This window comes from Paramisgurnus dabryanus, chromosome 3 (assembly GCF_030506205.2).
Source record: "Paramisgurnus dabryanus chromosome 3, PD_genome_1.1, whole genome shotgun sequence".
Lineage (NCBI taxonomy): Eukaryota > Metazoa > Chordata > Actinopteri > Cypriniformes > Cobitidae > Paramisgurnus > Paramisgurnus dabryanus.
This window is the reverse complement of record NC_133339.1, coordinates 7,155,457-7,170,097: the sequence shown is the minus strand read 5'-3', so window position 1 is coordinate 7,170,097 and position 14,641 is coordinate 7,155,457. Positions and strand designations below refer to the sequence as shown.

General features: G+C 35.4%; 1 protein-coding gene across 1 annotated transcript in view; it reads left to right on the top strand.

Moving 5' to 3' along the window:
• Nucleotides 1-14,641, top strand: part of LOC135768791 (adenylate cyclase type 9-like) — a 70,179-nt gene that overhangs the window by 46,738 nt on the left and 8,800 nt on the right. The window contains exons 2-7 of the mRNA XM_065278126.2: nucleotides 2,610-2,779; nucleotides 3,658-3,750; nucleotides 7,187-7,413; nucleotides 7,747-7,849; nucleotides 9,707-9,915; nucleotides 10,640-10,799. Of these exons, the coding sequence (XP_065134198.2) occupies nucleotides 2,610-2,779; nucleotides 3,658-3,750; nucleotides 7,187-7,413; nucleotides 7,747-7,849; nucleotides 9,707-9,915; nucleotides 10,640-10,799 (962 nt within the window). The remainder of the gene's footprint in view (nucleotides 1-2,609; nucleotides 2,780-3,657; nucleotides 3,751-7,186; nucleotides 7,414-7,746; nucleotides 7,850-9,706; nucleotides 9,916-10,639; nucleotides 10,800-14,641) is intronic.

Below are 14,641 nucleotides of genomic sequence, written 5' to 3'. Positions count from 1 at the left end.
ACATTTTAGGAGGATATCTTGACAGAAATGCAATACAATATAACTATATTATCAGTGGTGTATAAAGACCTTATATGATGAACTGTAGTGTTTTTACTACCTTAAAATGAGCCGTTTTTATCACCTTACATGGAAGTTGCCCTTTTGCGCTGCCATGTTTGTAAAGTAGCCATAAAAAAACAAACGTCCCTATGTTCGTCACTATGTTGTCTCAGATGATGACATGTTTGTCCTGTGGCGGCTATCGTAGCTTCTCTATGTGTTTCGAAAGGGAGCGGTGACCGGTGGACTGAGCTGCTTGTTGCGGTCCACAACCTTGCCGCGAGATGGCGCTAAAAATCTACACGGTGGACCTTTAAGGGCTCATTATACTTCTACGTGGGGCCTAATGCTGCGTTTACACCAACCGCGTTTCAGGCGTCAAAATCGCGTCTACCGTGCCTAGTTTGCCGCTTGAACAGTTTGAATGCATTTGCACGTGTAGAGCGAAGTAGACGCACGGAAAAAGCAACTATTTGACGTTAACATTGAAATCACTCGCGCTTCACGCCTTTACCGCGGCTGGTGTAAACGCAGCTTAAGGCATAGCCTTGACCCCATAGGCTACGCATCAGTTTTTGTTCATATTTCTGGTTGTTGTTTGCGTCAACATGCATTACTAGTAGACAGTATTCATGTAATAGCCAAAGAAAAAGCAACTTTCCCAGTAAACCCACAAATGAGGATGAAGCTTGTGCATGTTATTTGAGAAGACTAGCAGTGAAATATTTAAGGGTAAAATTTCACATCTCAACTTGGGTCATCTTTCTTTTTACTATCGTAAGTGGAAATCCGTATGCGGAAATGTGAAACCAATATTTTTAACCTGACGGGAGCCATTCTAGCAGCCAATCACAGCGCTTGCGGTACAATTATCATTGGCGCAATGTTACATTTTGGGAGAGGTGCACGTCAGGCTACATCATAGGTTTTGGGTCTCTGCGTAGGCTATGCCGGTCAATCGATGCGGAAGTATAAAGCCTGCTTTAATGCTGCGTTCAGACCAGCGAATGGCGCGAATTGAGCGTTGCTGCGGGAAACGCGCAAGGTGAAAAATTTGGAGCTTACTCTAGAAGTGACGTTATTACAGGAAGCGAGCGGAGTTGCAGAAGCCCCTCCCATGACACGAATTTCAGCGTGAATGCCTCGATAACCAGAATTTCATGCGTGAATAAAGCGAGTAAACTCAAAATGTTCAAGCGGCAAACTAGACGTGGTAGACGTGAATTTGACACCTGTGAACCCACGTAAAAGCAAAACATGCAACTGTTACTTTTAATCTGTTGCATTTTGATTGGTTTGTTTTATTATTATTTTTAGGTTATCAAAAGATTAATCGTGATTAATCGCATACATAATAAAAGTTTGTTTTTGCATACATAATAAAAGTTCGTTTTTGCATAATATATGTCTGTGCACTGTATAATTATTTTCTATATATAAACACACACAAATGCATGTATGTAGGCTATTTAAGAATGATTTACATGTTGATATATTTATATGTAAATTACAAAATCTATTTTTTGTTACATTTGTGTATTTATATTAGGGCTGGGCATAGATTAATCTAGATTTATCTCATACAAATTATGTAATTTTTTGCATAATATATGAGTTTGTGCTGTGTGTAAATATTATGTATATTTTAACGCACACGCATACATACATATACATTTAAGAAATATTTTATTATATCGTTTTTTTATTTATATATAATATAGAATATATAAAAATATAAATAAATATATATATACACATGTATTTTTTTTAAATACACACATGAATGTGTGTGTATTTATATATAATAATTACACACAGCACAAACTCATAAGTTATGAAAAAAAACACTTTTATTTTGTATTAGATTAATCTAGATTAATCTATGCCCAGCACTAATTTATATATAATAATTACATACAATACACACACAAATATTAAATGCAAACACTAACTTTTTTTATGTTTGCAAATAACTGTGATTAATTATTTTACATATTTGTTATGACTTTCATTTAATACTGACTCTTATTAAAATCGTTTTTTTTTAGGGTTATGCCCCTGTTTGTGAAATCCAGGCTAAAGTCTCACAATTTAATGATAAGATCAGGAGCATTAAAGTTTGATTTCAATAATTGATCTTACTCAGTCAATATTAAATATATCAAGGTTATATTTTCACAGAACATTCTTTACATTATGTTGGATGTTTTAAGTAAATCACAAAAACATTTTTGGCTCACAACTCTGATATAATATCAATCTATTAATTTTATATTTAATTTAACCTACAAGTGAAGGTTATGCACATCTTTCATCTGTCATTTGCTGAATATGACGTCTGAATCTGCAGATTTTGGCACATTTATACATCATGCACCTGGCTTCACACACAAACACATTACCTTACTGTGACTTCCTGTCTTGTCACACACCATGTCTTGGCTCGGAGTTGATTGATGAATCCATTTGAAGGTTGTCAGCACGGGTCAATGCACAATCAACCAAACTAATATGGACAAACAGTGCTGGGACTTGATGTTATGTGTGTGTGTGTGTTTTCTCTGCAGGTCTTAAGACGTATCTGATCTCAGGTAGGAAAGTAAAACACATCCAGTGGAGCTGCTCTCAATCCGGCTTAGCGGGAACAGAGCTTACAAAATCTATAAGCATTGCATCCTGCGCTCACACCCCGGACCTCACGGCATCGGCTTGTCCTCTGACACCGGACAGAGTTAAGGTCAGTCCTTAACAAGTGTCTAAAATGTTTGTCATTATCAAATCAATATATTAAATGTGATGCTTTGTATGTCAATGCATTATCTGTTCTAAACGGCATTAGCCGATTTACTGATAAAGAGAGCGAGATGATGCATTAGGTGAAATATTGCCATGTTTGGTTAGAGGCTGTGAGTGACCATAATGAACACATCAATAAAAGAGCGCCAGCCAAGGGAGCATCGGTGGTAGATCTGTCAGATTATAATGCGCCCGTGTGACGCATCCGACTCTCCTTTATACATTTGATCGATCGATCAGATGCACCGTGCATTCAGCGCAGCAACCTTTTCAAAGGATGCCACATTACCCAGCAGTCCTTGCTCATCATTGCACTTAATGCTGATGGGACCTTGGGCTGCAAACAATGGGTGAAAATGCGAAAAGGGAGGGCGGGCGAAGCGCGAGGCTTTTTCCTGTGCTGACAGTAGAGAGAAACGCATGCAGTCTGATATAAATATTCATCTCCGAGGCTGCCGTTTAATCTGCTGAATATTCAAATGTCATCCTTACGCCCCAGTTATGGGTGCTAATGACAATTTTAGTGGTGTTTGTACAGCAAGAAACATTTATTGTGTGTTACATAAAAAGTTTGACACATAACTCGAGCCAAAACCTTTGTGCTACTGACATAAACTAAGACAGATTTAAAATTAATAAGTGATCTTTTTTCAATATGTGATATTGGGTTATTGAGGACCACCATAGCAACCCCTTATAAGTGATAAGTCTCTGATGTGTCCATGAAATCTTGAAATCTTAATTTCTGACTGTAACACAATTGTTGGTCTGTGCATTTCCAGTAAATCATTTCATGTCTTTCCTGCTTGTGTCCATCAGTCCGTCTGTCCCTCCTGTAGCGGGTTGGCTTCAGAAGATGGACTGCTTCTTAACAGCTGCACAGATCCGGATCACAAGTCCATCAACAGCAAGGTGCATCTCTTAAATCCGCTGTGAACAGGGTTATTATAGTAAACGAGAACTGAAACTATTAGTGAAAAAAAATTTCGTTAACTGAAATAAAATAAAAACCAAGGTTTCCAAAAAAAAAAAAACGAAAACTAAACTACAACTATAATGTGGACCTGCAAAACGAAGAAAAACAGAATGTCCGCTTAACTAATCTTTTACTATTATATGCTTAGTCAACAAATAATTATATTATGTTAGTACAGGGATGTCTTCTGGTACAGAAATGGACACTCATAGACAGAATATTAAACTTTGCATTAATTTTCAGTTGTTGTGCATAGACATAAGTTTGTACAACTAGGATGTGCTGATTCAATCTAAATTCGGCTGGGTTATTTTTAACCCAATGCTGGGTAAATATTAGACAGAACACATGTTGGGTTATAAATAAACCTATGCACCCAGCATAGGTTTATTTTATTACCAAACATGTATATTTATATTTGTATTTTATATTTACCCAGCATAAATAAGCAAAATTAGTGTGGTATTTAGCAGGACTAAATAAAAACAAACTTTATTTAAAAAAAAAACTCTTATTCTCCTATTATTTTCAACATTTCCAGATTTCACAAGGTATATGTACACTTTTGACCACCACAACTATTGATATTTCGTCAAAGACTAAAACTAAATAAAAACTAAAAGTAATGATTTTTAAAAAATAGAAACGAAATCAAAACGATTTATGCCCCACTAAGAAGAACTAAAACTAAACTGAAATAAAATAGCGCATTACATAACTAAATAAAAATAAAAACTAATATTTTTTAAAAAACTATAATAACCCTGGCTGTGAATGAATGAAAATGATACGCAAAAAGATTTTTATGTAAATAAATTTGGGCAAATTTAGAAAAGTAGAAAAGCCAAGTTAGGGTGTACTCAAACTAGGGGTGTAACGGTACGTGTATTTGTACCGGACCGTTTAGGTACAGGGCTTTCGTATACCGAATGGCCGAATGCAATCTTTTGTGTGCAGAACATAGGTCAATTTTCGTGTTTCCACACAAACATGTGGCGGAAATCTCAGAGTTCAGCGCACGTCTTCTGTCAAACATATAACATAATTCGGCCCGCAGAAATATTTTTATTTACTTAGTTGTATATTCGTTTGATTATTGAGGTAAATGTTTACGGGGGACGCTTCCATGTCGCGTCTAAAAGCTCGTGTTAAACGCGTGTCAACGCACTGTTTTGTTCTTTCAAAAGTGTGTGAGAGGTTGCGTCTTTTGTTGCTACGCAATCATGAGCCACGCTTTCTGTGACAGCGAGAATAATGGAATGCGTGATCAGATTTTTCATCTGCACCTCACGTCAATCATATCATTGTCACAATGCGATCAGTTAATCTGGTCGGGACAGAGAAGAGCTGTAACCCAGACTTACTCAGCTGTTACTCAGCTGCGGAGGGTTTCGTTTGTTTAAGTCACAGCTTACATTGGCGACACAAGCAAAGATAAGGAGAAACGTGCAAAAGATAATAGATGGCTATGTATGCAACTCACTTATCTTAACTCTTTAACTCGTCAATTAAGAGAAAACGCTTCCCTGCCAATGACGAGATTTTCTGTCTTTCTGCAATACCGCTATTATCCACCAGGTGGCGCACTTCCGAAACTTATACAACCCGAAAGTAGCGCCTCACGTGAAAGAGAAAGAACTCCGTGTGTTTTAAAGATCGCTCTGCATCTGATCTCAATCAAAAGTCCTTTGCAAAAATTGAAGTATCTCAGCTTTTTGCTCAAAATTGGGTGTTTTTGAAGAAACCTACCCATGTTTGAGAGGTGATTACAAGAGAACTAATGAAGGTAGGATGAAACTGTTTTTTTTTTTGTTTGAAAGCAGAGGGTCTTTCATCTGATATATTGTTTGTTTATATATTTAAAGAAGAACATTTTGTGGAAGGCATTAAACTTTTTTGAAAATCATGAAAAATGCTGGCAACTTTTTTTTTAAACGCTGGCGGGGAAAGAGTTAATATAAGTGTATATTAAGTATATCATCATGTTGCTTGCTATGCAGTTACACATAAAGCAGTAATATTATTTTTATACAGAGATGGTACATAACGAATTCAATACTTTGACTTAAAACAAATCCAAAATAAATCAAAACACAAAAAAATTTTGGTGGCAAAAATGTAGGCTAATAGTTCATAAATGTATTCGGTAATTAAATGTGTTAGTTTAGTGCAAGAAAAAGTTTAAGAGAAGGTTAAGAAAAGATTTACCTACTGTTATAAAATATTGTAAAAAGTATATGTTATTATTTAGTGGAGAACTTTGCTGCACTATTTTATTTATTATTCTTTTTTATTTTATATATATTTTATTTATTATATTTTAATACAAACTATTTAAAAAAAGTGTAAACAAATTGTTAAAAAAGTTTTATAGTAATAAACAACCTGCAGTTTAATGTTTGCATTTTTCCCTTACTGTACCGAAAATGAACAGAACCGTGGCTTCAAAACCGAGGTACGCACCGAACCGTGATTTTTGCGTACTGTTACACCCCTACTGCCTGGAGACCCAACTATAGCACTTAAACATGAAAAAAGTCAGATGTTCATGATATGTCCCATTTAAACTGGGTCTGCTCCATACTGCAAAAATGAGTATGGTTGGTTTGCTTGTTCCCATCATTTAATCGCCACTTAAAACATTTTTACAATGGAAGTAAAAGTAATGGTCCTAAAAATTGACAGCATTTTTGTGAGCTTCATAAAGTGTAGGCTAATATAAATTAATACACTTAATACAAGATTTAAGTTTATACATTATTATACATAATTTTGAGATTTAAAACATTTACATGTGCATTAACGTTCATGCATCTAGCTTAAACGCTACCTGTTGGGTTGTAATTTTAACCTATGCTGGATTGTTTTAATGCCTTGTTGGTTCAAATAGAAACATTTTCTGGGTGAATCCAACCAACGGCCAGGTTTGTACAGTTTTGATCCAATATTGGGTTGAAATTAACCAAGCATTTTTAAAACACAATCTGTATGCCATACTATTGATTACACAAAATTACAATATAATGACTTTAGGGCGGTTTCCCGGACCCCCAGACTAAAATGCATGTTTGATGTGCCTTAATTTAAAAACATCTTGTACTGACATATCTTAACATATATTTGTGACATTGTTTTTTCTCAAGATGCACACTTAAATGTCCTAATATAACTAAGGATAGACCTGGATTAATCTTAACCTTGCCCTGGAAACCACTATATTTATATAGCGATTTTTACAATACAGATTGTTGCAGCTTAAATAAAAATAACAATAAACAATGCGGACAAATATATGCTGTATTTAAATGCCCCCATATTAACAACATGTCCTTCAGTTCTTTCCTGGTTTAAATCTTCCATCTGTATCTATAGGGGCCGTCAGGCAAAAACCCGAAAACCCTTAATGGGCTGTTGAGTCCGCAGCCCCTGGCCCACAGTCAGACGTCACTGTGCGAGATGCTACAAGAAAAGGAAAAGAAATGGGGAGCCGGCATCGGCAGCATGGGAACGATGGATCATTCCGCCCTCATCCCGCTGCGCTCCAAAAACTTCCGTGAGAGGAGCGACGCTCACTTTGTGGATGTGATAAAGGAGGACAGGTTAGAAATATCAGCAGTGTATAGGTTGTATAAGGACGAGGCCCGCTGGGACAGTAATGTCAGATAAGATGGAATGTTATTGTTTAAAGTATGCCTGCGGAGGCGGATCTGTTCCCACCGGGGCGTTTGATGCAGTTTGATGTACTGTACTGTACCTTTCGATGATGCTCCCAGTGAAATCCATTTTCCACCTCTACCTCTTTAAAGGGTCAGGGGTGAATTCACTAAATAGACAATGTGTGTTTGTTATTGAACCTGTGTGTTGTTGTTCACTAACCACCAGCTAACAACCTGCCCTTACATTCACTCTTCTCCTTGTTTTTGACTTTGCAGTCTGATGAAAGATTACTTTTTCAAACCACCCATCAATAAGTTAAGCCACACTTTCATCGATAAGTCCCTGGAGTCGGCTTATAGGACCAGTTACCAGGAGGAGGTGAGTTAACTTTGTTTCATTACTCGTCTGGTCAGCAATTATAATGCTAATAAGGGATTTTTACAGGTTGTATGATTTGTACATAAACACTGCTGATGTAGAGGACTTATATTGACAAGGCCAGATGAGGACAGATGTGTTGTGCTGTCTGTGTTGCCCTCTAGTGGTTTTAATTTTGAGGTGCATAAATGTCCAAAATTAATTGTACAAAGGGCAGGTGGATTCAGAAAATTAAACGTACTGACTATAATAAAAATATATTTTTATTAAAATTATATTTTTATTAAAATTATATTTTTATTAAAATTATATTTTTGACCCTGTGACATTATTGAATTATTTAGCTGTATTTTCCATCTGTTACACAAAACACATTTCATCATTTTTCACTTATTTTCTTTAATGCAAGACAAATCTAGCACTTAACAATAAATAAGTAATTTTCAGCATTTACTAATACATTTTTAAGATATTTACATTTTCAAAATTGTAACTGTTAACATTACACACAGTAAAAAGTAAAAGTTGGATTAAAAAAATTACTTAAATTGTTTACAATGTAAGCTTTCTTGACTTTTTTTACCTAAAGTTTTACCTAAAGTTTAAAAAATTAATACACTATAAAATGCTTGTTGACTTTACCTAAAAAATGTGAGGAAACCTGTTACGTTAAAAAAATTAAGCAATTTCCATTAGGGCTGGGCCAAAAAATTGATTTTTCAATTAATCAGGTTTTTTTAAGTGGTCGATTCAAAATCGATTCTCAAAGAACACAAATCGATTTTTTTACAAAAGAAATAACTTGATCCTGTTTAATCAAGGAACGCGACTGTTCTGACTTTTTTCAGCATAGATTTTTTATCTCGCATCAAAATTTTATTGTATTTAACATAATGTATGCATTTAAAAATTAGAGATGGGTTCTGTTTTAATCTACCCAAGTGTACCTAAAATAAAAGAGTTTAATATACAGGTTTGTGGCTCTTAATTTCTTTTTATTAATTACCCACTTGTAAACTTATGTTCACTGTTCTTTTTTATAAGTATTTGTATTAAATCTATATTCATTGAGTCGAATTGAAAATCGAGCATAAAAATCAATCCAAGAATGGGAATCGAAAGGAGAATCGATTAGATAGCTTATCGATCTGGAACATCTGAATCGATACCCAGCCCTAATTTTCATACTATTATCTATCCTGCCTACATACGACATACGTCAAACCAAATTTACTTACCAGAGGATACAAATGGCTTACATATTTTTTTACACAAAAAATGTGTTTCCTCAATTTTATAAATAAAGTAATCTAGTTACAGTAAAAAGTGAAACTACATTTTTTAAATTGGTAATTTTTTTTAAAGGGATAATTCACCTGAAAAAGCTAAAATCTGTCATCATTTGCTCACCCATGTTTTTCTGAAACTGTATGAGTTTCTTTTTTTTGTTAAACACAAAAGAAGATATTTTGATTAATGATGGTAACAGTTGACTGTAGGCCTACCCATTGACTTCCATAGTAGGAAAAACAAATATAGTATTCATTGGGTACTGTAAACTGTGTGCTTAGTTACCATCACTTAACAAAATAGTTTTTTTTGGGTTTAGCCGAATAAAGAAATTCATACAGGTTTAGCACAACATGAGGATCAGAAAATGATGACAGATTTTTTATTTTTGGGTGAACTTTACCTATAACACATTTTTAAAAATTAACTTTTGTTTTATTGGTAATAATTAAACCAAGGTCACACCTTGAACATAGCCATAGAAGATGGTATCCCATTAAAAATGTAAAACCATAAAGATCTTTTCTTTCCTTCTTTCTTTTCTTTCTTGCTTTCTTTTTGTCTCAGGTAAAGACGCAGGCTCCTGTCCAGACTTTTGCCAGTCCGACATTCAGCTCGTTTCTGGACATGCTCCTGTGTTGTTTTGTTCTTCTGGCTCTTTCATTGGCTTGTTTACTGCGGCCGCTGGTTACCCATCAGCCCCTGCCCACTCCTGCGCTCATCGTGGCAGCAGTTTCAGCTGTACTTGAATGTCTGGCCCTGATGTTGGCTGTCCGGTAAATGTGTGACCCAAAACTTTTCAGGTTGCGTTGTGTGAAGTGCTCACAACAACCAATGAATTACCATGGCTTTTAATCTTAAAGGGATTCATTCTATCATCATTTACCCATCCTTATGATGTTGTAAACCTGTATGAGTTTCTTTATCTTGTTTAGATAAAAGATAGTCAGCACACAGTTGATGGTATAGTACCCATTGACTTTTATAGTATTGCCATCAACTGTGTGCACATTATCATTTTTGGGTGAACTATCCCTTTAAGGGTCTTTCGCACACCGGGAACCTATTTGTGCGACTACATGCTTTTTAGCATGTTTGCACCTATGGGAAGTTTTTTTTTACAACTGGGAGTATGTCACTTTAGTGTCCTGACTGCCGGTGCGAATTCAACTGGGTAAATGGTACTGGGGAATATTTAGTTCTCTGGAAATCGCCCTAGTACTCGTTCTGGTAACTTACTACATGAACTACAGTAAGTGGTCCAAAAGTCCCTTTAGTTTGCAAAGGGGACGCAGTTCTGCAGTGTGATTGCTTCAATGACACCCTATACATACACAACCAATAGGAGCACAGCACTTGCTTCATTGTGAATAGCTGTTAACCAATCAGAATTAAGGACCAGAACTTAAAATAAACTGTATAAATTACACATAAATTTGCACATATCTGTGTACTGTCCTAATAAAATCCATAAATCCATCTCATTGTGTATCTATGTAGAAGAGCGTTTTATCTGGATATGGTTCTGGACTGCACCAGAACCCTCCTGTGGGCCATCTCTGGTTGGGTTCCTCGTCACATGATCGGAGCGGTCCTGGTGTCATTACCCGCTGTGGCCGTCTTCTCTCATATCACCTGCAGTATGCATCAATCCATCCAGGTATGCAAAAGAGGTTGTAGAAAGATTTTCCATAGATGTCTAAAAGTATTATTGGTGACCCTGTACCACAAAACCAGTCATAAGGGTCAGTGTTTTAAAAATAAGATTGATACATCATATTATATGAATAAATTAACTTTCCATTGATGTATGTGTGTTTGTTAGGATAGGACAATATTTGGTTGTACATTTGGTTGATTTTTGGAATAATAAATAATCTGTTATTTTGACAAATACAAAGTATTATAATACCCGTGCAACTTATGTTTTGTGGTCCAGGGTCACATTTGTTTACAGTCAGATTTTATCCTTACTGAAAAATCCAGCTAAGACCAGCATGATCTGGTAGCTGGTTTGAGGTAGGAGTAGCTGGTTTAAGCTGGTCCTCCTGGCAAACACTATTTACACGAGCTCCACCCACCCATGTCTGGTTGGAGCACTAAGGTTTAAAAATGATGTGCTGAAATCAGCGCAGACATCAGTGGAAGTGGCTTTTAACACAATGTCACTGGTCCAAATCCGTCTTTTGCCGACCTCACTTTTCTCCCTAAATATATATAATCATTTACACTCTCTGTTGTTATTATTGCATCCTTTTCATCTACAAAAATACTGAGGTGCAAATAGTGTCTGGCAATATAAATAGCATCTAATTACTATTTACACTTATTGCAAAATTTGATCATTTTATTTATTAAAGGAATACTTCACTTTCATAAAAGAAAAACCTGATAATTGACTCACCCCCGTCATCCATTTTTTTAGTCTAGAAGAAGCGTCATTCTTGGATTTTCCCCCATTTTCCTATATCGTTCTGAACCGAGGACCCCATAAGGGTCTTATGTAGCAAACGGTCGTAAAAAATAATAATTATGTACTTCTTGTCTTGCACTAGCCATGGATTGCGCAATTACGACCTAAGGAATTATGTTATCATTTCGAAAAGTCACTTAACATATGTGTGACATGCACACTTGTGGACCATTTGAAACAATAAGCTGACACAAAACATTAATTGGTATCATTCCTCATACAACTATGTCAGAACGATCCTCTTTCTCCACATTTGTAAACACTGAAGCGGTAGTTTTGCATACGTCGTGTGTGACCTTTCGACGTGATTATGTAATACGTAAGGTCACAATGGCACATCACACCAGACGAGAAGTTGTTTTTTTTTTCAAAAAAGGTTTCGCTAGATAAGACCCTTATGCCTAGGTTGGGATTGTTTAGAGCAGTGGTTCCCAAACCTTTTCAGCGTGCGCCCCCCCTTGTTTACAGTGCATTTTTTAGCAGCCCCCCGAAAGAAAATGTATTGCCGCGTTTTAAAATGTAATATTTTAATTAAACAAAACATATAAAATTATACCTAGTAGTGCTGTTGGTTAGTTGGCTTATTATTTTTTAGGTTTAACTCTTTCACCGCCAGCGTTTTTTAAAAAAGTTGCCAGCCAGCGCCAGCGTTTTTCATGATTTTCACTAAAGTTTAATGCCTTCCAGAAAATGTTCTTCTTTAAATATATAAACATACAATATACCAAATGAAAGAACAGACCCTCTGCTTTCAAACAAAAAAAAAAAACCGTTTCATCCTACCTTAAGTGGTTCTTTTGCAATCAGCTTTTGAATATGGGTAGGTTTTTGCAAAAACACCATATTTTGAGCAAAAAGCAGAAATAATTCAATTTTTATGACGGACTTTTCATAGAGATCCGATTCAGAGCGATCTTTAAAACAGACACGGACATGCAGCAGCTTGCCATAGAGCAATACTTCCGGTTTTAAAAAGTTGCGGAAGGGCGCCACCTGGTGGATAATAGCGGTATTGCGGAAAGACGGAATATCTCGTCATTGGCGGGGAAGCGTTTTCTCTTAATTGACGAGATATCTCGTCAATGGCGGGGAAAGAGTTAATTACACAGAATTCATGATAAATTACTGTATTTTATAAAATTTCATAAAACTGGGGACCCCCTGGCACCATCTCGCGGCCCCCCTGAGGGCCCCGTCCCCCAGTTTGAAAACCACTGGTTTAGAGCCCTTTGTCCACTAAAGTCCACGATATTGAAAAAAATCCTGGAATGTTTTCCTAAAAAAAAATGATTTCTTCTTGACCGAACAAAGAAAGACATAAACATCTTGGATGACATGGGTGTGGGTCAATTATTGGGATTTTTTTATATCCTTATATATTTAGATATAAAATATATTAAAAAATATATTTTTTTATAAAATATATTTTTATAAAATATATTTAGAATATTCCTTTTAAATAAAACTTATTTGTACCTACTGTAAATAGCATATTGCTAAGAAAATATGATATTTTCACTTAGTGTTAAAAGCATCTATTGCTATTTACACTTAGCTGCTGAATAAAAAAAATCCAGATCATCTACTGAATCAAAAATGAGGTTTTAAAGGAGACATATTATGAAAATCTGACCTTTTTATGCTTATATCTACCTAGAAAATGTGAAAAACAACTTAGTTTTGGTAAACCATTCTCTGCAAGCACGTGATAAAATAGGTCATTGAAATTTGGCTCCCCTTGTGATGTCAGAGATCAGCTTATTTGCATTTTTACACCCAAAAACAGCACACTTTTGCTTACACTTACAAATTGGCAATTTTAAGATGTTATAATAATTTTATTATATGGTATTTTTAGCTAAAACTTCATATACGCATTTTGGGGACACCAAATATTCTAAAGACTTCTAAAAACCACAGATGCGATTTCTTTAATATCTCAGCAATAAGTTGCAAACTTTTGCTTAAGTCTCCTGTGTCTCAGATGTTTCTCCTGAGGAAAAAGGACCCAGAAACATGAAAGTTAAGGATTTAGAAGAGATCACAACAACTTCACAAAATGAGCCCAGATTTATCAAGTCTTCAATGAAAATTCAATAATATTAACTAAAAGTTAATATTATTGAAGATTTGAATATGAACTCAACAATCTATTATACAATTTATATTATTTTTACAACTACACGTCTGTTTTGGTCTTTGTTCATTGTTGGCTTTTTCTATTGGTTTGCATGAAGACTTTCATGAAAGCTATAATTGGAGTACACAGATGGACAGTTGGGCTTTGATTAGAACATTTTGTCCTGTTCTCATTTAGATCCTTTTCCTGAAAAATGATCCGTTCTGATCTGCATCCAATTTTCCGTCTACCTTCAGGAGTTTTCCAGCGGTTGTCACTGGAATCGTCTCTTAAAGCACAATACTGTATGATTCAGTAATGCCGTGCGGTGTGCAGTCTTGGTTTCATGTCAAATGTAATGCTGACTGCTGTTTCAAGTTTATTGTTTTAATATTGAGACATTTTAAAAAAAAACAATGTGGAAAACTTCAGAAAAATGCTTTTCATTTGAAGTTCATAGAAGAGAATTTAGTGAGTTTATTTTAAACATTGCATAAAACCGTTTTACATGGGGTTAAAAAAATAGGAAAGGTTTAAGAAAACACATACAGCATAGCACACAGTATTTATTGTTTCGTCATTCTGTTAGTGCGAATGCTTTTAAAGTTCAAAACTCTCAGAAGCTGTCACCGGGGCGGTACCATTTCAAACTGTACACCGTTGCCCTTATGAAAATGAACCATGTTTTTTTTGTGGTACAAGTGTAGTAACCATGTTTTTTGGTGTATTGATTACTATTAGCAAAAACATGGTTTTACTACAGTTTTTTTGTTTTAACTGTAGTAAAACCATGGTTGATTCATAAGGATGTACCTAACAAGTTGCATAATAGTACCTCAAAGTTACATATTGGTTCCATAAAGAAACATAGGCTAATACTGTAGGTCAGTGGTTCTCAAACTTTTTCCAC